The sequence below is a fragment of the Gymnoscopelus braueri genome (assembly GCF_963280865.1).
Source record: "Gymnoscopelus braueri genome assembly, chromosome: 14".
In the NCBI taxonomy this organism is placed as follows: Eukaryota; Metazoa; Chordata; class Actinopteri; order Myctophiformes; family Myctophidae; genus Gymnoscopelus; species Gymnoscopelus braueri.
The window spans coordinates 25,898,464-25,920,014 of record NC_137619.1 but is presented as its reverse complement, the minus strand read 5'-3'; the positions used below and the strand labels follow the sequence as shown (position 1 = coordinate 25,920,014).

Genomic DNA, 21,551 nt, shown 5'->3' with positions numbered 1-21,551 from the left:
CTGACCTTGTTGTTGTAGAAGTCCCACTGGACCCCCCTGCCGCCCCCAAATACAAACATCTTTGTCCCGATGATAGTGGCAGAGTGATATGATGAAACAGGTGCAGGAGTTCCTCTGGTGTTAATTAAAGACCAGACCATTGTGGTGGTGTCCAACTTGTAAATGTCATTAGTGAGTCCAGTCAGTCCAGTCAGCTGTGTGATTCCTCCATAAATATACACAACCTTCCTCAAGACACAGGCTGAGTGGTAGCTCCTCCCCTCTGGAACGGTATCAGAAATATTGGGTTTGGACCATCTGTGGTTGTCAACATCAAATGAATAAAGCACGTTACAGTAAGGATATCCCCCCCAGATGTAGACAATATCTTCTACCAGAACAGCTGTGTGGCCCGCGCGCACGCAGGGAACCTCAAGGTGATGTTCTCCTCCTCCAGTTTTCACTGTGGTCAACTTCCTCCAGCGTAGAGACAGTGTGTTGAAGATGTGGACTTCAATATAATCACTGTTACCGTAACCTCCAAAAGAGTACAGCTTGTGTCCGACTACCACAGCAGCCGGCCAGGAAAGCCTATGTCCTCCTTTCAGATGTATCGTCCAGTGAAACATTTCACACTGAATCAGTGCAACTAATTTACAGAAGAGGTTAGAAGGCAAGGCAAAGTGTTGGTAACAGTTGCTGAATGGTGTTGTGTTGGGAAATACAATAAAAACATTTAAAAGGTCAATTATGTTGAATGTGATGACGATGGTGTGATGTCATTCCTTGATGACATCATTATTATGGAATAGCAAATGACGTTACTCAAAGTGAATGGCCATTTTAGCAAAATCTATAATCTGAAATGTGCTAATAATAAGATGTGTTTTGACAGTACTATGACATCAGTCATCCATATTTGGGCATATTGAGATAAAGACACACAGACAGATATGCAGAAATGTAGAAAGGCAACACCTCTGGAAACAGAGTGTTTGTGGACTGGTAAGAGTTTGAGGCTCAATGCTCAGGAAGAGCTTCTACCCAGCAGCTGTTAACACATCGGGTGCCAAACACGGTCTGAACCGTGTTTGCACCGAGTAGCGCTTTGGTGCCGAAAACGATCTAAACCGTGTTTTCAGTCTTTTTTGTTTTTTTTCCACACGGGAGGGGCTGGAGTAGCTCTGGAATCACCCACAGTGTTTCTGAGAAGGAAGGGCCTTATAGATCACCGTGCCAAAACACATGGTTCCCCATCCGCTTCCGTTCTATCTCCTTCTCTAAAACCCCTATAACCCAGAAACTTTTTACGTTGGGGAAAACGACTCATTTTGTATGGGCGATTGCTTTGCCAATGTGACCTGCGTGAAAGATGTTAACGTTCCAGGCGTTAGCCAGGACCATCGTCCAAAATGCATGCATGCTTTTTTTCCCATGGATTGCTCGTCTTGGAGTCTACAGCTTAAAGGTATCATGACATTCATTTTCACTTTTTTTATTTTCAATGTTTTATTTGGGGTTTTATGACCTCAATTACACCCAAAAAACCTGAACTTAGAACATTCAGTGGATTTTCTGTGGTCTGGGGTTTTCTGAATAATTAGGCTGAAAAGTTATCTGAGCTTGGCCCTTCGACAGTGAGGTCACAGTCGATTAATCCCGCCCACTCTCCTCCTCGCCCCTCCCCTCCCCTATCCTTTCCTTTGGGGGGGGCGGAGCAGAGGCGATGATTGACAGGCAAAATCCCTCACCAGCGACACCCGCAGGCAAAGATTTCTTTTTTCATTGCAGTTGAAAAGGCTTTAGAAATGTGAGAGAAAAACACCTGCCATGGATCACTGGAATGGAATTTTCACTTAAAACTTTTTGTACACTTTTGAAGGACCAGGACAAAGACTTTGAATGTGGTGTAAAAGTGAATGTCATGATACCTTTAAAGCAGTGCCGCGCAGCTCAATGGTGAGATTTCTGGCACTGAACGTAATCTGTTCTGGCACCGAATGTGTTAAGAGTCATAAACAAGGACATGGTCAGTTCCTGTCTTTCTAGAATATCTAATCATCTTCATCCCCCCCCCCCCTCTAAGATATCTAAGTCTCTAAGATATACAAAGTGGCATTTTAAGATTTTTAAGCATATTTACATTATCGTGATAATATCGTAAATCGCATTTGGTCACAATTATTGTGACATGAAAATTTCATATCTTCCCATCCCTACTTCTGAGACACAAGAGTATGTGACAAACAGAACATAAACTCACATGCATCAGACAGATCATACAGAATTACCGTTTCTATTTCACTGTCAAGATTCTGAATTCTTAACACTTCCTCATCTTCAAACCAGTCCAGTGACTCTGAGTATGAACTTCTGAACTCCTTTTCAGCAGTTTGTACAAAAATGTATTTATTTCACTGATAGTTATACTTCATATTTAATTCATACAAATTCTTTCTTAACCCCCTTAAAGTAAATGTATTATTTCAGTGGACTTAACTCATTCACTGCCATTCACTAAATAGCCCAAAAAGCCCAGACTGACAGTGATTTTTTGATTTTCTTACCTTTTCAAGTTGTCACAAAATATTAATCTACAGCATCCACCAACAACCCGTTGCTTTACGACCTCAGATCAGACGAGACGACCCGCTGAATTTAAGCATATTACTAAGCGGAGGAAAAGAAACTAACAAGGATGAGACGTTTAAAAAAGACGTTAAAAGACGTCATTGGCACTGGCAGTGTGGCCACTCCATTACAGCCGTCAAAAGACGTCATTGGCAGTGAGTTAATATCAGTGTTTTATTTGATGGCCTTGCTGTCCTTGTATTTGGCCCTTATGCCATCAAAACATTTACAAGGCCAAAGGCCAAGTAGCCATGTCCCTAAAAAGATGAAATTCCAGGCCTGGTAGTAAGCTATGAAATAAAACTCCTTTCAACTGAGAACTCATTTAACAGTCAAGTACCGTAATTTCCGTAGTATAAGTACCGTAATTTCCGTAGTATAAGGCGCACCTGAATATAAGCCGCACCAGCCAAATTTAGGGAAAAAAACTAATGTGTGCATATACAAGCCGCACTGGACTATAAGCCGCAGATGTAAAATCCATAGATTTAGAAGGTCCCCTAGTGGCCGATAGCTGTAAAAATCCATAGATTAGCCGCACTGTTGTATAGGCCGCAGGGTTCAAAGCATGGGGAAAAAGTAGCGGCTTATAGTCCGGAAATTACGGTAGCCCTAATTACATTCTTCTGAAAAGCTAATAGCTACTTTGCCACTGGCTTTTATATTGAGAAAGCTAGGCGATGAAGATGAGAAGGCTATGTGATGAGGATGAGAAGTAGCCTGGGATCAGACGAATCTGTGAGTGCAAAACAAAATTGCACTCTGCGATTTGGGTCTGGCACCGCTCCATAGAGAATCCATTTCCTGCTCCAGAAGACGTGGGTGACCAATCAGGGCCCAGTATTCGAATATGGGAGACTGTAATTGGTAGTTGGTCTAGCCAATTGCGTCGAGGGCCATTGTTTTGATCCCGCCCCTTGGGAAAAAAAACTTCCTCATGGAAGCACCAGACTCATATCCACGCACTGATATAGTCTGGCTACGCGAGGCTAGATGAGAAGGCTATGTGATGAAGATGAGAAGGCTATGTGATGAAGATGAGAGGGCTATGTGATGAGAGAGAAATCGTTTGTGGTTCTGATCTCTATGTCCTTATACAGCAGTGGCTAAAATAAAACATGTTTTCCTGATGTCTCATATATAAGGGTTGACAGGCATGGCTTGGTGTGTGTGTGTGTGTGTGTGTGTGTGTGTGTGTGTGTGTGTGTGTGTGTGTGTGTGTGTGTGTGTGTGTGTGTGTGTGTGTGTGTGTGTGTGTGTGTGTGTGTGTGTGTGTGTGTGTGTGTGTGTGTACACAGAAATAGAGCCTTTATTACAGTTTGACAAGAGGCCACTGTATTATTACAGTGAGTTTGCACCCCAGCCAGGCCACAGACTGATTATATACCCTGCCCTGCACACAACAGAGGTGTGTGTGTGTGTGTGTGTGTGTGTGTGTGTGTGTGTTTCCTCGCATTGGGCCCCATCACATGTGGTGTGCATTAAAACGCCATTGTGTATTACGGAGCTGCAACGCGTTACCACGCCAACAGAAATCACTATCCCCTGTCGTCAGCCTCCTCCTATTATGGGATGCTTTCCTATACTCAGCAGCCCTACATATTCTCTCTGTCTCACACACACACACACACACACACACACACACACACACACACACACACACACACACACCCAATTCCCTGAACCACACCCAATACAAACTTACAGAGGTCTGCATACATTCCACCACACTCTGTCTAGCATCACACCACTCACACTGCAAAATGTCCCAAACATGGGACAGCACAAAACCACATCGTAGTCAGTGTGATCAAGTCACAAACTGGGCGAACCAATAGCTCAATGGTCCTGTCCTCTAAGGTCTGACTCTGTGCTTCCTGTCTCTCTGCAGCGTATAACTACCTATAAAGGTTATAAAGAATAAGGAAAAGCCCCAAAAAGGAACATGCCCCCCCCCCCAAAAAAAAAGTCACAAACTAGCTTGAATTACCATGACTGTTTTATGTTACAAACTACAGTATATGAACCAAAGGATCTCAAGTGTAAAGTACAAAAAGTGACACAATCCTGCACATTTGTAATAATAATAAAACTATCCCTCTGTATCTTGAGAACCGTCCAACCGATCGACTTAACCTATTTAGACGTGAGGCCGATTCTAAAAACTTCTAAATCCTGACCTAAATCCTGTTTTCTGAAAAACTTCAAATATGTATTAAAAAATTAAAACAGGAACCCCAAAAGACTCGTCACGAGTGTCGCCGACCCAAGGGGGGTGCAGTGCCTGCCATTGAGTCGGTCGGATAGGCGGTTGTTCAGAACCGCCCATCTGACCGATCCACCCATTTATAGGCATATATGGAAATCCAGTTGTCCAGAACCACTGATCCGACCGCTATGCCCATATATGGATATGCCCAATTGCCCATATATAGGACCGACCGACATCAAACTCTGCGCATATTGGGATGGCTTTATGATTTGTTTTCAAATCAGTAGGCGTAGGTTTGTTAGTGGCCATTCTCACCGCTGTTCTAGCAACTACAGTGAATGTAGATGTCACCAGACATATCAGTAGGCCAAAAAACGTTGCACCAAAAACGTTGCACCAAAAAACAAGAACCAACCTAAATGACAAGTAAAGGAAAATAAATGGAATGCCTGCCAGGCTTTTCTCCTGACAGTAGCATTAGCATAGTGCCAAAGTGAAATCAAATGCTGTGCTCTGAGTAATCCGGCAGTAAGAGACTGGAGACTTCCCTAAAAAGGAATTCTGTGCACAATCTCTGACCTACAGTAACTGTGGGAAATAATTCAAAAGGGCCAAATCCTTAAAAATTTGCATTGGGAGTCACAGAGAACATAGCTCGTCTGATCATTTCCAATCCCTCTCACAATACTTGGATGATTGAAATTGAGCGTACAAAGTTGCTATGATGCAGTAGCTCTTACATATTCATTAACCCATTAAGGCCTGAGGTTCCGATTCTACAAAATGTCTCCTAAATCCTACTGTAACAGTTTTCCTGAAAAAAACGTATGTTGCTATATCAGTGGTTCTCAAACTTCTTCATGTCAAGGACCTCCAAAATCATATGTATTTGGCTGCAGACCCCCATCTGAAATTATTTTGTTCCAGGGACCCCCAGAAGCAAAGATTTGAATTACAAATGCTCGCTTTAGAAATACGTATATTCAAAGGTTTTCACACATTTTCAATCAATTTTTTTGCAGATCTACAAGCTCATAGCCTTGTAGATCTGCTATTTTTGAATAGCCAAAGTATAAAATAATGGTTGACGTGGTAACACAGATGCGTTCCCGGTTTGAATGGGTAAAGTTGTTTACAGTGTTACCGTAATGTAGTGATCAATGAGCAGGGAGGTTCTGGGATGCAAGAATACAACGTTGAGCATTCTGGGGCGTGTCAACCAAAACACTGGTTATGGTCACTTTATAACCCCAATGCCACACCCACTTTCACCAAGCCCCCTCCCCTTCTCCTCCAGTGTTCAATTCGGCGACTAAAACTATGATGAAAAATGTGAAGAAATAACATCAAATAAAATCACAGTATTGTTTTCTTTTTCTCTCCATCACCGTGCAGCCCTTCCAAAAACGAAGCACTGTCACAGTGTGACACAGTGCCCAGGTGATACTGTGAACACCGTGCCAAATGGCATCGGGCCATAGAGAACCACCTGGCAACAGAAAGACAGAGTTAAGAGCGAAGGAGAGAGAGTTTGCGCGGGGTGGGCGGGGGGTTTGGAAAGATAGAGGGTGTGTGTGTGTGTGTGTGGGGGTGTGTGTGTGTGTGTGTGTGTGTGTGTGTGTGTGTGTGTGTGTGTGTGTGTGTGTGTGTGTGTGTGTGTGTGTGTGTGTGTGTGTGTGTGTGTGTGTGTGTGTGTGTGTTTGCTTGCGGAGGTAGGGTAAACAGAGAGTGGGCAAAAGGGCCATGCCACCTGGCACATATAGTGACAGGCTGTGACAAAATGACCTGTTCCCCTCGGAGCCAGACAACCACTTGTGTGTGTGTGCGTGTGCGTGTGTGTATTGCAATTGCCAATATGTGTGTGCCCCCTCCCCCCACACACAGTGAGTGTAAGGACTGGGAACCGTTGCACCACCAACTCGAAGAAGAAAAACAAACTGCAAATGGCTTGAGTTATCCAAGACAACCCAGGAAAATAACCAGACAAACAATCTCCAGTCCACACACACACACACACACACACACACACCCCCCCCCCCCCCCCCCACACACACACCCCCCCACCCCCCCACACCCCCCCACACACACCCCCCCCCCCCCCCACACACACACACACACACACACACACACACACACACACACACACACACACACACACACACACACACACACACACACACACACACACACACACACACACACACACACACACACACACACACACACACACACACACACACACACACACACAGAAATAGAGTGCAGTCAAACGCAGCTAGCACATGCTTTAGGTATGCTATCAGCTACATAGTGAGAGACAGACAGACAGACAGACAGGCAGAGAGAGAGATTGCTGCATGTGTGTACAGTGCATAAAGAGTATGTAGGGATAAAGAAAGTCCTTAATGAGAAACAAACTGTAGCGTATAGTGTGGTATGGTAGTGTGGTTGATTGCCAGCTTTGCTAAACACAGAATGCACCTCCTTCATTCTCTCTCTCTCTCTCGTCTCGCTCTCTCTCCCTTTCTCTCTCTGTCCATCTTTGCTCTCTCTGTCTCTGTCGATTTGTCTCTTCCTTTGTCCTTCCTCCGTGCCATGCTTCAGTCCCTGCTCTCCTTTGTGTACACCGATTTTCCATCGCAAATGCGGCCACTTGAGCACACACCCTGGCTCCCTACCCCTGTCATTCAGAGAACTGCTCAGACTGGGTGCAAACAGAGTGCCAAAGGAAGAGCAGAGAGGGAGAGAACAGAGTACAGAAGTGAGAGTAATGGGCAGTCTACAGTCAAATTATCATTGATCCACTGTCTTCGTGGGGCATGAGTGAGCGGCCGTGACATCATCATTATGAGACAGCAATGTTTGTAACCACTTAAGCCCTGTGTACTTTGTCGTCCTACAAAAGGCGGAAATAGCCGATCTACAAGCTTACAACACGTAGCATTTTGAAATGTATGGAAAAACATATATCAGAAGTGAATGGGCGTGATCACATTGGGGTGATGGCGATGAGAAACACCCATAAACATGGCAAGGGAAACTCCCAGCCTTTCTACCATGATGCTACCATCATTCTAAAGCTGCATGTGAGTTTAATGAATAAACCCCTCCAGTATGAATGATTCATCCATAGTGCGTTGGTTTGCCTGTAGTGGCCAATTGTTAAAGCATTGTGCGTTTCTTTTGAGAAAACCGTAAAGCATACTGTAATAGGGGAAAGGTCATCGCCGAAGCTTTGAGTCATTGCGTGATTCACACAGTTATCGCACTGTAATCACAAATTAAGTGTCACTGGTGTTTACGGTGCGGCGCTGATGATGTAATCATAAATTGACCACAACCAAATAGATGGAATCACTACAACCTCTGGGAAGAACACAGTTGAGGGATTCATGCGCGACGCCCATTCAAGAGTGCATGTTTGTTTTTGTGTGTGTTGTCCTTGCTTTCTCTCTCATCACTGCAGGATTAACTCGCAGTGCACAGATGGCCTTCCAGTGCTCCTCCCTTCTCACTCCTTTCTCCACACACACACACACACACACACACACACACACACACACACACACACACACACACACACACACACACACACACACACACACACACACACACACACACACACACACACACACACACACACACACACACACACACACACACACACACACACACACACACACACACACACACACAACTGTACAGTGGCAACTTCAGTTCACATAAGCTGTGTCATCAACACTGCACATTGCCTAGGGCTTAAACACACATAATCACCATGCACTTACACACACACACATATACTACAGTTAGTTACTAATATATATATATATATATATATATATATATATATATATATATATATATATATATATATATATATATAGTATATATGTGTTGGTGATGTAGGCAGAACCCTCTGAACTCTCTCTATGTGTCTGCATTGCTTGTTTCTCAACAGCAAGTAGAGTACAAGTGGTTGTTGTTGTCCTTGAAGTGTTGGATTCCTTTTATCAGAGCAATCTAAACCCAGCACAGCTATATTTAGAAGACCTAAGATCAACAGTATGTACATTGTTAATCTCTACCAGGTGATTCACCCCTGTCTGTCTGTGTCTTTCCTCAACTGATCTTGCATAATAGCAAGCTATGTGGCCGATCAATATCATATTTCTTGTGAACGCTGCCAGCAGGCCAAGGATCGCAATTCTTGAATATTTTTTGAATCGCTCAATGATAACTACGTTATTTTAGTGAATTGAAAATCGCAGAGCAATTGTCCGTCCAGGGACCAGAAGTAATCGAGTGTCTGTCCTTTTAGCTTACTAGAGGTTCGGGCGGCTATGGTGACATGAGTGTGACGTCAGAGGTCCGCCCGCACGCCTACCGGGCTCATCCTTCCTTAAGCCAATTTTAATATAGGATGGGATCTATACTTCTAACTAACCAACAACGCACCTGTCCCTCTGGATTATGGGATGTATCATCACAGACATACAAACACAGTCCACATTGGATGAACACCAAAATATACATCCATCAACGTGACAACATATCCCAACACCCCCAAATCATGAGTCTTAATGTCTGCGCACAATCAACTCTGTCCAAGCTGTCTTAAAGGTGGTTTGATATTTTTGAAAAATGTTTGTCAAAGAGCTATATTCCCAAAGTGATCATTGCTAGAGTGTTTCTTCAATAATAGGGGTCTACCTGTCTCTCCAGCTCTCATACCAATTTTATTTGATACCAATCAGGAGAGAGAATTAATACAGGATAAACAAGTAAAATTGGAAGTGATGAAACAAAAACAATTGGAACTGGAACTATAAAATGGATGAATTATTTTTGTGGGGTTCTCTGTCCTGATTGAATAAAATTGGTATCCTGACTTGAAAATGTATTTTCGGTTTATTAAATAGCTGTAGAGACAGGGAGACCCCCTACTACACTACATTTTAGAGTCTAAAACAATGATTAATGCTTCCAGAATATAGAGCCAAAAACCATTGAATTTTCACAAAAGAAAATGACAGGCTACTGTAGCTCGGCGCCTGTCAGTGTTGAACACGCCATACCGGTGGGGTCTCCTCACTGGCAGGTGAGCCAGTAGGGTACAACAATACAAAAGCAATGGAAACACAGAAATCTGCAGGGGGGATTAATTGGCATGATGACTAAAAAACCTAGAAAACAAAATCTACCACACTTGCGTTACAGAGAAATTTGAATAACAGCAATCTGACAGAAAGAGGGAGAGGTAAACAATGTGTTTGAGAGAGGGCATAGGCATAGGTAGTGGGAACGATGTACAACTACTAATCACATGCCACACAGGGCATGCCTTTATAGTTACATCTGGGTTAAGACAACACATCGTAATTTTGTATTTATTATTACTGATCAGGTCAGTGTGTTTTTTCTGTGGATAAATTGTCAACTTTTAAGTAGTAAGTGAACAGAGTTGTTTTCTCACACATCCACACACACACACCCACACACGCGTGCACACGTACACACACACACCCCCACACACACACACACACACACACACACACACACACACACACACACACACACACACACACACACACACACACACACACACACACACACACACACACACACACACACACACACACACACACACACACACACACACACACACACACACACACTGGAGCTGGCATTACATGTTTGAAATCAGAATCCTCCCATGTGCCTCTGGTTTGGTCGGCTGCTCGGCCGTGTTCGCAGGAGGGAAGCTGGGTGGGGATGGCGATCACTGTCAATGCACTAGAGAGACTTTAACATGTTAGTCATGGCGCTTGGTCAGCAGGGAAAGATACTATGTCAGCGTGTTACTCCGCATGTGTTACACCCTCCCAGTAAAACTTCTCAGTATCAGGTGAAAAGAAGAGGCTACTGACTAATTGGAAGAGATACGTGCTTGTCTACACCCTCCCACACAATGACAAAATGTAGGTTTGAACAGTGACAGGGACTACACATGTGGAGATAAGTGGGAATTGTCATGACAACTAAATTAGGAGAAAGAGGGGGGATTGATGTTGCTTGTTAGTTACCATTAGTACCAACAATGTATTTGTTGTATTAATATCAACCTTCCATCACTAGATGGTAGAAGAGCAAAGATATGCAGAAAGTAATTGTATGGACGCATAAACAGGGATGTTGGAAAGCAGGTTGAATAATATAAACAGGATATGAGTCAGAATTACAGATATTGTGTGCAGCATTGCTAGTGAAAGCATGGGAAGACAAGAGATCAGAAGGTCACCACTTTGAATTCCTGAACCGACAGCAGAAGTGTGAACACATGTGACAACCATACAAACAAGTGATGGGGAGAGAACAAGGGACAGTGACACATAAAAGGAAATTATTTTACTAGTCCATACCCAAGGATGTGAGCACTCAAAGACGTTGGGTTATGCGCTGTGTACAAAGCATGTGCTTAGTTAAACTTTAGGAGAGGAGGCCGCTCATTTGATTATGTCTGTGTGTACCAACCCGGTCATTTACCTGACATTGAGTCGTAAGTCATTACCACAAGCATGAGAAGGCCATGCTTAAAGGAGCATTTCACCCCTGGAAGAAGTTCCAGGGGTGACCACAGGGGGGACCACAGGGGGGACCACAGCGTATCACTGCCTATAACTTCAACTCCCAGAATGCTTTGGTGCCTTGTGGCAGGGGAGGTTCCATGTGGGTGTGATCTCCAACAATAACATCCAAACAGCATGCCAGTGTCGCCATGTCTGCTTATTATAAGCGGCTTCTTTCTAAAATGTAGTTGATATTTGGGCTTGTTTCCAAATGTTTTGATGTTTAAACCAGTGGTTCTCAAACATGTTCATGTATTTTTCCACAGACCCCCATCTGAAATTATAATTTGTGCCAGGGAGCCCCTAACAAATATGTGTCAAAAATATTCCACATTTTCCCCTTATATGTTTGTATTTGTATGTTTTGTATGTTCGGTTTGTTTGTTAGTAATGTGCTAGTCTTTTCTTTTTTTGTGTATGTTTGTTTTCATGTTCTGAAAAATCCAATAAAAAGTAAATGAAAAAAAAACACTTTTTCCCCCTCAAGATTTTTTTGTAAATAGCAGATCTACAAGCTCACAATGGGTCGCGAAGCGTTGTGAGCTTGTAGATCGGCAATTTTCAAATATATAATATCCCATGTCTAGGTAAAGTGCTCTTGGCCTAGTTATGTTCTTTTGGGCTTGTTTTCATAGACCTGGCTGCTTATTTCTCTCACAATATCTGGCAACACTGGCTGTACTCGCGCAAGTTCATCTAGTTACATATATGTCCAAGGATTCGTTAGTGATGTCATATCACTGGGACATCCTTGGTATCTTTCTGGTGTTCTACTTCCGTGTCGCATAGTATTGACATCACTGTCGAATCCTTGGTATTATGATCCTAGCCTTTGCGACGGTGTTTGTTTACCAGCGCTGCCACTCCACGCTGTATTTTTTTTTCAAGCTTGCGCTTATGAAACACTACACAGGATTATTATTTCATGTCAACATTCAAGTACAACTATAAGAAGATAACTCAGGTAAAGTAATGCCTCACTCTGCAAGGGGGTTTGCCCGCTGGCCGCAGCTAATGGGAGTGGCCGAGTGGCGAAAGAAGGTTGAACAAAGTGTTACGGGGGCTGTCGTTTGGAGCTGGTCTGACTGAGACGCGTCAAGACAACATGTAGTGCGGAAAGGAATGAGACATATCTCTCATGACGCAAATAACGTCACGAAGAATGCGAAGATTACTAGATATCTAAAAACACAGATTATTCACCAAAAAAAACCCAGGATCTTGTTTCTTGACTCCTAAACTTCATTAAAAGACCGAAAACTTCTTCCAGGGGTGAAATGGCCCTTTAACATAACGTTCATGCGAACATTGCGCTTGAGAATGATATCCAAAGTGCTACGTCACTCTTAAAACACATTGTGTGGACACGACTCAAAAATCAAAGTCCTCCTTTTTTAACTGTAGCGCTGTCGCTACTGCTGCTGTTCTTGTCTGTGTGGCGGTGTGTACTATGAATGACTTATCTAAGTCCACCCACTGGCTGGGACCGTAACCGTGAGCGAACAAGGACAACAGAGCCCCCGGCCGCAAATGCTCAGTAACTTCCAAACTCCGCAGAATTCACAAAAACACTAATAAACAAATTCAATTTAGGAAAAGTGAAAAAAGTGAAAAATCTGAACACACAAAAGTGTGTTCAGACAGCTTCCTTAATAAATAGTATGGATAGTAACATCTAAAGCACTTCAACAAGTTAAAACACAGAGAAATAGGAGCCATAATTTTGCTAAAATGTAAATGGAGAGAGTAGAGAATTATTCTAATCAGTCTCACTCAGAAATATTGTATACTAACAAAACTAAACAATCAAAGATCGTAAAAAGCGGCACCTTAATAACAAAAGACAAAGCGATGAGATTTTCACAGGCAAAGTCATTATCGTAACTGCATGAATATAAATTCTACAAAATCGATCTTGTCAATCAATAAATGAAAACTAACTTGTTTTCACTTTTCAGTCCCCCTGCTGCCACTGACTTATGGATGATGCTTAACTCAGCAACCATTGTGATTAAATGGGTAGTACTGTACGTTGTAATGAAAACTGAAGTGCAACCTGAGCTCACAGTCTTGTCAGCCCCTCCCATAGTACAGCCCAGATAAGAGTTCCAAAATGTCAGACTGCCACCAACCTCCAATTGAGCTTCAAGCATGACCCATAAGGTTATCAGAAAGGCAACAAGCAATCCAGGAAGAACGCAATTCTCTTCCTCCTATCAATAAGCCCACTTCAACACCTCCTCCACAAAGCCCAGGAGAATGATGTGTTTGATCATTCAGTGTGTGTTCACATCCAGCCTCATCTGTCCCAGCTGTTTATGCTTGGCACATCACACACAAAGAAAGGGATGAACATGCTTCCAGTTCCCAGCAGTTTTTTCCCAGTTTTCAAGAACAATCCAAACAGATTGCCTTTATTTAGTTAGTGTGCTGCTGTTCAAAGCGCAGAATGCCACTGTCAAGTCAACAAGTCCATAAAAGTCGTGGAGTCCAGTTTCTTCAACGACACAACAATGAAAATAATCAAGGACTGCTCATTGTTTAAGCAATTTGTCGCCCAAAAGAACTGCTTTAATGGCAGCTGAGAATAAATCTGTGTCTGTGAATAAATCAAAGGCACCACTGCCTCAGATATGGTATTTAGTATTTTCAGTATGTACATGGCTAGTAACATCAATGCCCTTAAAGACGTTTGCTTTTATGGCACTAATAATTCATTATGATTATCAGCACACATTGTATGCACAGATAGCATAGAGGTTAAAATGCCTCATTTGCCACAACCACAGGCCATTTTCGTTTCCATGTGTTATGTGTGTCCATATCTTATTAATATTTCAGTCTGACAGGTTTTTATTTTTACTGATAGGACTTTCTGATTTGTTTTGCACACCACTACATGTGTGTGAATAATACATTTCTACAAATTTGATTTAAAAGAATAGTGTTACTTCTGAATGTTTGATTTAAATGCCGGTCATAACATCTCACTACACCTTGACAAAGCAACTGTCTAAAAAAGAAGATAAATAGTTGCCATGCAGACTAGAGGCCCGGCCCGTTAATTCGGGCCGGGCTAGGGATGTTTTTTTATTTGACCATTGGGGGCCGGGCTTGGGCTCACAGACCCCATTATAATAAGGTAAACATTTTTGAATTTCACCACAGACCATTGTGGGCACGTCTCAGCATGTGTGTTAGTCAGTGAAAGCGTATGCTAGAAAATAATTAATTAATAATAATAATAATTAAATAAAAAGGCGTCGGGCCGGGCTGGAGCTGTAAAATTGCAGCACCATATCGGGCCGGGTTGAATTCCATGGGACAGGGCCGGGGCAGGGCCGTCATTTTCGGCCCGTGCAGGGCTCTAATGCAGACATACTGTAAGTGACAACAAACTGTGGCATGATGGAATATGGCTTGTGTTTGACAAGGATATCTGTCAGTTTGTCAACAGCATAACTGATGATGTTTCAAAATGAATGTCTTCCCATGAGCAGAAGGTCAGCTGCTTTGAGCTTTTTGATTGATTGATTAATACATTTGAAAACAGTATGGAGGTACAGTAATAAAACTATGCTAAAAGGATAACACAAAAAGCCACGGGGGGCTTGTTTCCATTGTAGTCCGTTATCACATATCCTGGCAATTAAAAATATATAGTAGTTCCTCTCCTGCTCCCCTAAAAAAAAATCTCCATGTTTGGTTGGTTGGTCCGGCAATCCGTCTGTCCAGCCAACACATTAATCCAAGCAAGATATCTCAAAAACTATAGAATTTGTTGTGTACCACAATTTGCACTTGCTCACAAGATGTCTCAAATCTAATGGGCGCATTGCCATGAAACTTGCTGAGAGCATGCTCCCCGGAGGATGAACCCTCCTCATTTTGGTGATCTCATGGCCTTTCCTTTAGCGCTGCCCTCAGGCCAAAATTTCCATTTGCACAATTGGCAGATTGCCATGAAATTTGCTGAGCACGTCCATGCTCTTCTAAGGAAGAGCTATTTTGATTTTGGCTTCTATTAGTGTAACTTTGCCCAAACCCCTTGGCCAATGTTGGACATTTCATATCGTTTGAACCGTTTGTTATTTAACAAAACGGTGAGGGGTAGCCATTGACCAGAGGGGAAGCAGCTAGTAGAGACTGAATCTGTCTGTATTCAGAATGTCTGAAAATAGTATGATAACCTAAAGCTGCACTATGTAACTTTCCTCTTCTACCCCAGATTTGAACCCGGTTTCCTGAGCAAGTGCTGACATTTTTACCATTGAGGGGGGATCTCGAACATTTCAACACACCACTGTGATTGATTGTGGGGATAGTTCTTTTATCCATTTAATTAAAATTTCTTGGCAAGAATAAGTTGTGCGGGACTCAGTGCACAGAAGGCCCCTGATATATCATAAAGGAAGGACCAAGAGTCAAATTTAATATTAATATTCTGTACTTAATTTCTGATATTTTGCCAGTAAATACTGATACTGAAGAGTGGCAATGTGTCCCTTTGCCGGGCTTACATTTACAGCATAGGGCTGAGAATAGATCCGGGAAGAATTCCTGGGGTTTTACACTATGTGCATCATCTTTATTATTGCATTTCTAGGATTTTATTTCATGTATGAATGTGTGCTTTTGTCCACAAAAATCATAGCTGTGCCTTCTCCCAAGTCCTCCTCCCAAACTGTATAAATGTCCTTTATTTGAATTGCTGAGTATAAGTGTACAGTAGACAGAATTCTAATATAAAATGTTGAGGGAGAATATTCTTGGCATAGAAACATATCAATTGGGGACTATTTCAGGTGAAAGTGCCAATTTGGATCAAATAAGATTCCTAGCTTTCAAGTCAACACAAAAGTGATTATATTCTTTATTAAACCAAATCTGGAATTATGTCATTGTCAAGGCCAAGGGGAAATTCTTTGTTTCTCATCTCTTAAGAGATGTATTAACATCATACCAGGCCTTAAACAAATTCTGCTTAAACCCATTAAACCGGGAAAGCATCTGTGTCATTTTTCATTTTAGCGTTGGCAGATATCCAAGCTCACAGTGCCAGTCTGCGAGCTTGTACATCTGCTATTTTTGAAGTGACTGATTTAGAAGACATTTGTATAATCGGCCTCAGGTCTTAATGGGTTAAAGGGATGTTTTCTATCCTGTCAGAATGCTGATGAGTGATTGTGATGAAGACCACCAAGAGACTATTCAATCATGAGACATTTAGGGCTGGCACGAATGCCAGTTTTTTGGCTTCAGACATTAGAACCAACTTCAAACTTTACTTTATATCAGTGGTTCTCAAAGTGTCGTCCGGGAACCACCAGGGGTCCTGGGGGGGGGGGGTGCAGGGGTTCCCCAGTAAAACGAGGAACAGTTTAATTTTACTATTATTTAATTGACTAGAGCAGGAGTCTTCAACGTTTTTCAGGTCAAGGATCCCTTAACTGAGAGAGAGATGAAGCAGGGACCCCCCACTACATATTGGATCCATGTTAATGTGTATTTTAAGACATTTAACCACTTGAACCCTCAATACTTGGTAAACTTGACCTTTGGCTCTGTACTTGGTCTGCTCTTTTTTGCCTCTCTACACCAAACCTCTTCACCGAAAATAGCCGATCTACAAGCTCACAACGCGTTGCAGACAAGTTGTGAGTTTGTAGATCGGCTATTTTCGGGGTGCTAGGGTTCAAGTGGCTAATGTAAAATAAAACCACACAAAGATCTGTTGGCCCCCCTACAGTATCTCAGAGGACCCCCTGGGGGTCCCGGACCCCCTTATGAGGACCCCTGGACTAGAGGTTAACCCAATGAGAGAATGTATAAGAATGACAATCCAGATATGTTTCACTCTCTCCACATTTATCTTCCCATCTACAGTAGACAGGTGTAGAATTCTGTACTAAATCTAACAACAAAGATCTTCTCTTGCTGGGGTCCCACTTCCTGTCACAATTGTCTTTTCAAATGGGGGTTTAATACACATCAATTTGGGGGTCCTTGACATGAAAACGTTTGAGAACCACTGCTTTATTTTACTAGCTCATTTTGCCTATAGCATGCCAGACTGTTCTGTCCCTCTGGAGGGTTTCTCAGTTTGTCAACAAGATCGCTAGTGTGCTTCATCCTCTCTTGACGGGCATGGTGTTATAACAACACACTGTTCCCCGGTTTTGGAGCTGCTGACCCTAAAAGTTAGAACTGTCTACCTCCCTAGAGAGTTCAGCTCAATCCTCCTCTCTGCTGTTTACATAATGTACACCCACAACAAGCTGATAACCCTCTAGCCCTGGGTGAGCTGTATAGGACATTAAAGAAATTGGAGAACTCACACCCAAACAAATCATTCAAACCCTGAGTTGAGATTCAAATGCCATTGCCAATATACAGAATTAATTATGAATCGTTTTAACATTCGGGGCCAGCCCTATGAGACATTAGGATCTTCACCTAGCAATAGTATGTGTTAATGTGATGTCCAATTGTACTAGATTTGTTAGAACTAAGCCTCTGGTTGGTTAAGTGGCTCAAACTGCGCTTGGGTCATGCTATTGTTACACAAGGCACTATGCTGAACTCCTTACTGTTCAGCTGCTCGTCATATTGGTGAGAAAGTGAAGCTTCTTTTCAGCTAGTAAATCATGAACCGCAAGGTAAGTTAACTTCAATTGAAACAAGGGCAACTGAGAGGTGTGCATAGTTGTGCCATGTGGCTCATTGCCAACCTTGACCACCAAATTGCACCATGTCTTAGATTTTGAGTAAGAGATCTAATAATTATGTGAAGTTGTGTGGCCTGTGTTGTGATTCAGGACGATACAGTGTGTATTGAGTCAACTGTCTAGTGTCTACAGACATACATTAATTCCGGTACATGTACTATACACAGAAACAAAGACAGCCTTATTACAATAGATTGGTAAACACAATGTAGCCTAGCTGCTGTGTATGGCCTGGCTCACTCAAACAATGAACTCTCCATTCACCACCAGCAATACCTATCTAAATCCAGAAGAATAAAGTCCCTGATGTGATTGTCACAACGCTAATATCATGTATGATGTTTAGAGAGAGAGAGACAGGGAGAGAGGGAGAGAGAGACAGACAGACAAAAAAGAAAAAAAATGTTACTGTAAATGGCCATGTTACTCTTTCTCATCATGAGCCTGTTACTGGTGTGTGTGTGTGTGTGTGTGTGTGTGTGTGTGTGTGTGTGTGTGTGTGTGTGTGTGTGTGTGTGTGTGTGTGTGTGTGTGTGTGTGTGTGTGTGTGTGTGTGTGTGTGTGTGTGTGTGTGTGTGTGTGTGTGTGTGTATAATTGCACTGGACAGAGCAAGATGTAATCTGACCTGTCTGACTTTAGAGAGAAGAAAGAAAGAATCACTGGACAAAACGTCTGAGACAAACAGAGAGGTGGAGGAACAGAGAGAGAGAAAGTGGAAGGAAAACAAAGAAAGGCACTGCAGCCCAATAAAACTACCCAGCACAGAGCTTAAATCAATAGACGAGCACAAGCAAGTCCCTATTTCTCCTTTATTGAATCTGCCTGGGTTGCTGGGAGATGGGGATGAGCGAGTGTGTGTGTGTGTGTGTGTGTGTGTGTGTGTGTGTGTGTGTGTGTGTGTGTGTGTGTGTGTGTGTGTGTGTGTGTGTGTGTGTGTGTGTGTGTGTGTGTGTGTTTGTGTGTATGTGCGTGTGTGTGTGAGTGAGTGCCTGCGTGCATGCAGCTGAAGATCCAGGCTGCAATCCAATGATCAGTATTGAGTATTTTTAGGGGCAAAGTACCAGCACCTAGTGCTTCCTCTGCTAAACGGCTCTCTTCCTCTCCAGAGCTTATACTTGTATAAACAGTGACAGTGAGTTTTAAATTTACGTTTTCAACCTTGATAAATTAACACGTCTGAAGTGAACTCTGAAACAAATATCTGTGGCCACATGGTCCTCAAATTTCTTCTCAAGTTATTTGAAGTTCACCGTTTCCTCTCAGAAGTGCTGCTTCAAAAGGCCATTAAAGTCTCTCATGCAAACAACTATACTGTAACTAAAGCAGTGGTTCCACTGGTTCTCAACCAGTGAGAAGCCCCAAAACCTTATGTAGACCACTAAGTCTGGAGCCAGTAAATCAAAACAGGATTTGTCGATTGTTATTTGAGTTGACCTCCATGTCCCACTTTGGTTCTCCTGAACAGAAACACAGGGCCAATTAAGGGCATCAAGTCTCACACGTGTTGTCAGGTAGACCCCATGTCTTACGGTTGTTCTATCTAAAGAGTGTAAAAGTGTTGCACCAACATATTCTATGATCATCCTTTTCTTTCTTTCTTTCTTTCTTTTTGCATCTGGGACTCATAGCCATACTCAGTTGTAAGGGTAATTATTGCAACTCAACTGTCATAATTCACTATTAAAAATTACAACACAAGTCAGATGTTGGGAGTGAGACAATGTGACAGAGGAACATCATCCTGTCCAAAGCAAGGTGTGCCAGAGGTAAGGCCTATTTCTTTCTAAAAAAGTAAGGTAAGTTCTCAATCTTTTCAGAATAATCATATTTGAACTGGGGACCCCCCAAAAGAATCATTTTTGAACTGGGGACCCCCTACCATGACAAGAACGTGGAATTGTAGGAGTTGAAGCGTTACATTTAGTTTGAATCGGTTCCACATATAAATATTGTGAAAATAGCCAACCTACAACAAGCTCACAATGCCTCAATTTCAATTTCCTATTTCACAATTTTTGCCTCTTATATTATTTGACAATTTGGCCAATGTTTGACCAGTTTTTAGAGTATAGTTTGATAATTACTCTTGATGCAGTAATGGGTCTTTTTTCTTTTCTTTTTTGAGGTATTAAAAGTCCTTAAATTGTCACTTCACTGTCATCTGTGAACTGGTCTGTGACAGTCTTGTCCCCCCAGTCCAAATCATCCCAAACCACAGGTTGAGAACCACTGAGCTAGGTCACTGAAGATTGACGTTACAACTTACTTGAATCTTCCCTGACAGTGCTGACAGCGGTCCCCGGCCCACCCGTGGTCGCAGACGCAGGTCCCATTGACGCACTTGCCCGAGAAGCAGTGTTTATCGCAGGCCTTTGACAACGACGACGATGCCTCCGTATGAAGCACCAGATGAAGCATGATGATGAAAATCCCAAAATACGTCTTCATCACGTCCGTCTTAGAAGAAGTCTTATTGGTCCCAGAAGTGCACGCATGTACCGCTCCATCATCTTCCATTGTTGTGTAAACGGAGTTCCTTTAGGATGAAAGGCTGCCTCCAGCTCCCAGTTGGAATAATTTATAACACAGCTGTATGTCCTTAGCTTATGTGTCCTTATTAACTGTCAACCATACATTAACGCTGTTAGTATAAAGTCTACCATGTAAACGGTAAAACGCCTGTGGAAACGCGCACAAAACAGTCATTTACGCGCCGGCGTCAAATCTCGCCCCGCAGCGCGATGTCAGACGCCAGAGAGTCAACTGGCTGAGCGAAAGCATCCAACTTTATAGAACTGGGGGGCGGGGGGGGGGGGGTAATCTAAACGCATTGATCTCTAGCCTACAGAAACACGCTGTTTTTGAGCATCAAAGGAAAAAAAGATAAATCCACCTCCATGTAGGCGAGTGTCCCCAAAAAGACTTATTAAGAAGTTCCAGTCGACTCATCCGATGTAAACAGACGACCGTGTGATCCGTGTTATCATTCACCAGTGAATCTTTATCATCCACGGAAACACAATCCCCGTTAAACAGCTCGGATCGGAGATGTGCTGTAGTAGGCCTAATGCCTTCTACTGTCCGCTGTCTCCTATGTACACGAGGTGAACATCGCGTCATCTGCCCAGAATGCGACAGTGACAGCTGACAACATCTCCCTGTCTCTCTCTCTACTCTCCCTCTTGGGTCCACAGCTGGCTCCTAGGGAAACTCCTGCACAAAGCCCTGAGCATGAGCAGTTAGGACCAGTGTTGCCAGGTCTGCTTATTGTAATTTTACGGCAAGATTTTATTTGAAAATAGCAAATCCACCAAGGTCACAGCGCGTCGCGTCGCGACGCGTTGTGAGCTTGTAGATCTGCTATTTTCAAA

At 42.8% G+C, this 21,551-nt stretch overlaps 1 protein-coding gene across 1 annotated transcript in view; it reads right to left on the bottom strand.

The window, feature by feature from the left end:
• The window catches only part of LOC308099846 (attractin-like protein 1), a 404,123-nt gene extending 382,833 nt beyond the window's left edge, over positions 1-21,290 (bottom strand). Inside the window, exon 1 of the mRNA XM_080448665.1 lies at positions 20,447-21,290. Coding sequence (XP_080304791.1) covers positions 20,447-20,697 — 251 coding nt within the window. The 5' untranslated portion in view covers positions 20,698-21,290. The remainder of the gene's footprint in view (positions 1-20,446) is intronic.
• Between the last annotated feature and the right edge of the window lie 261 nt (positions 21,291-21,551).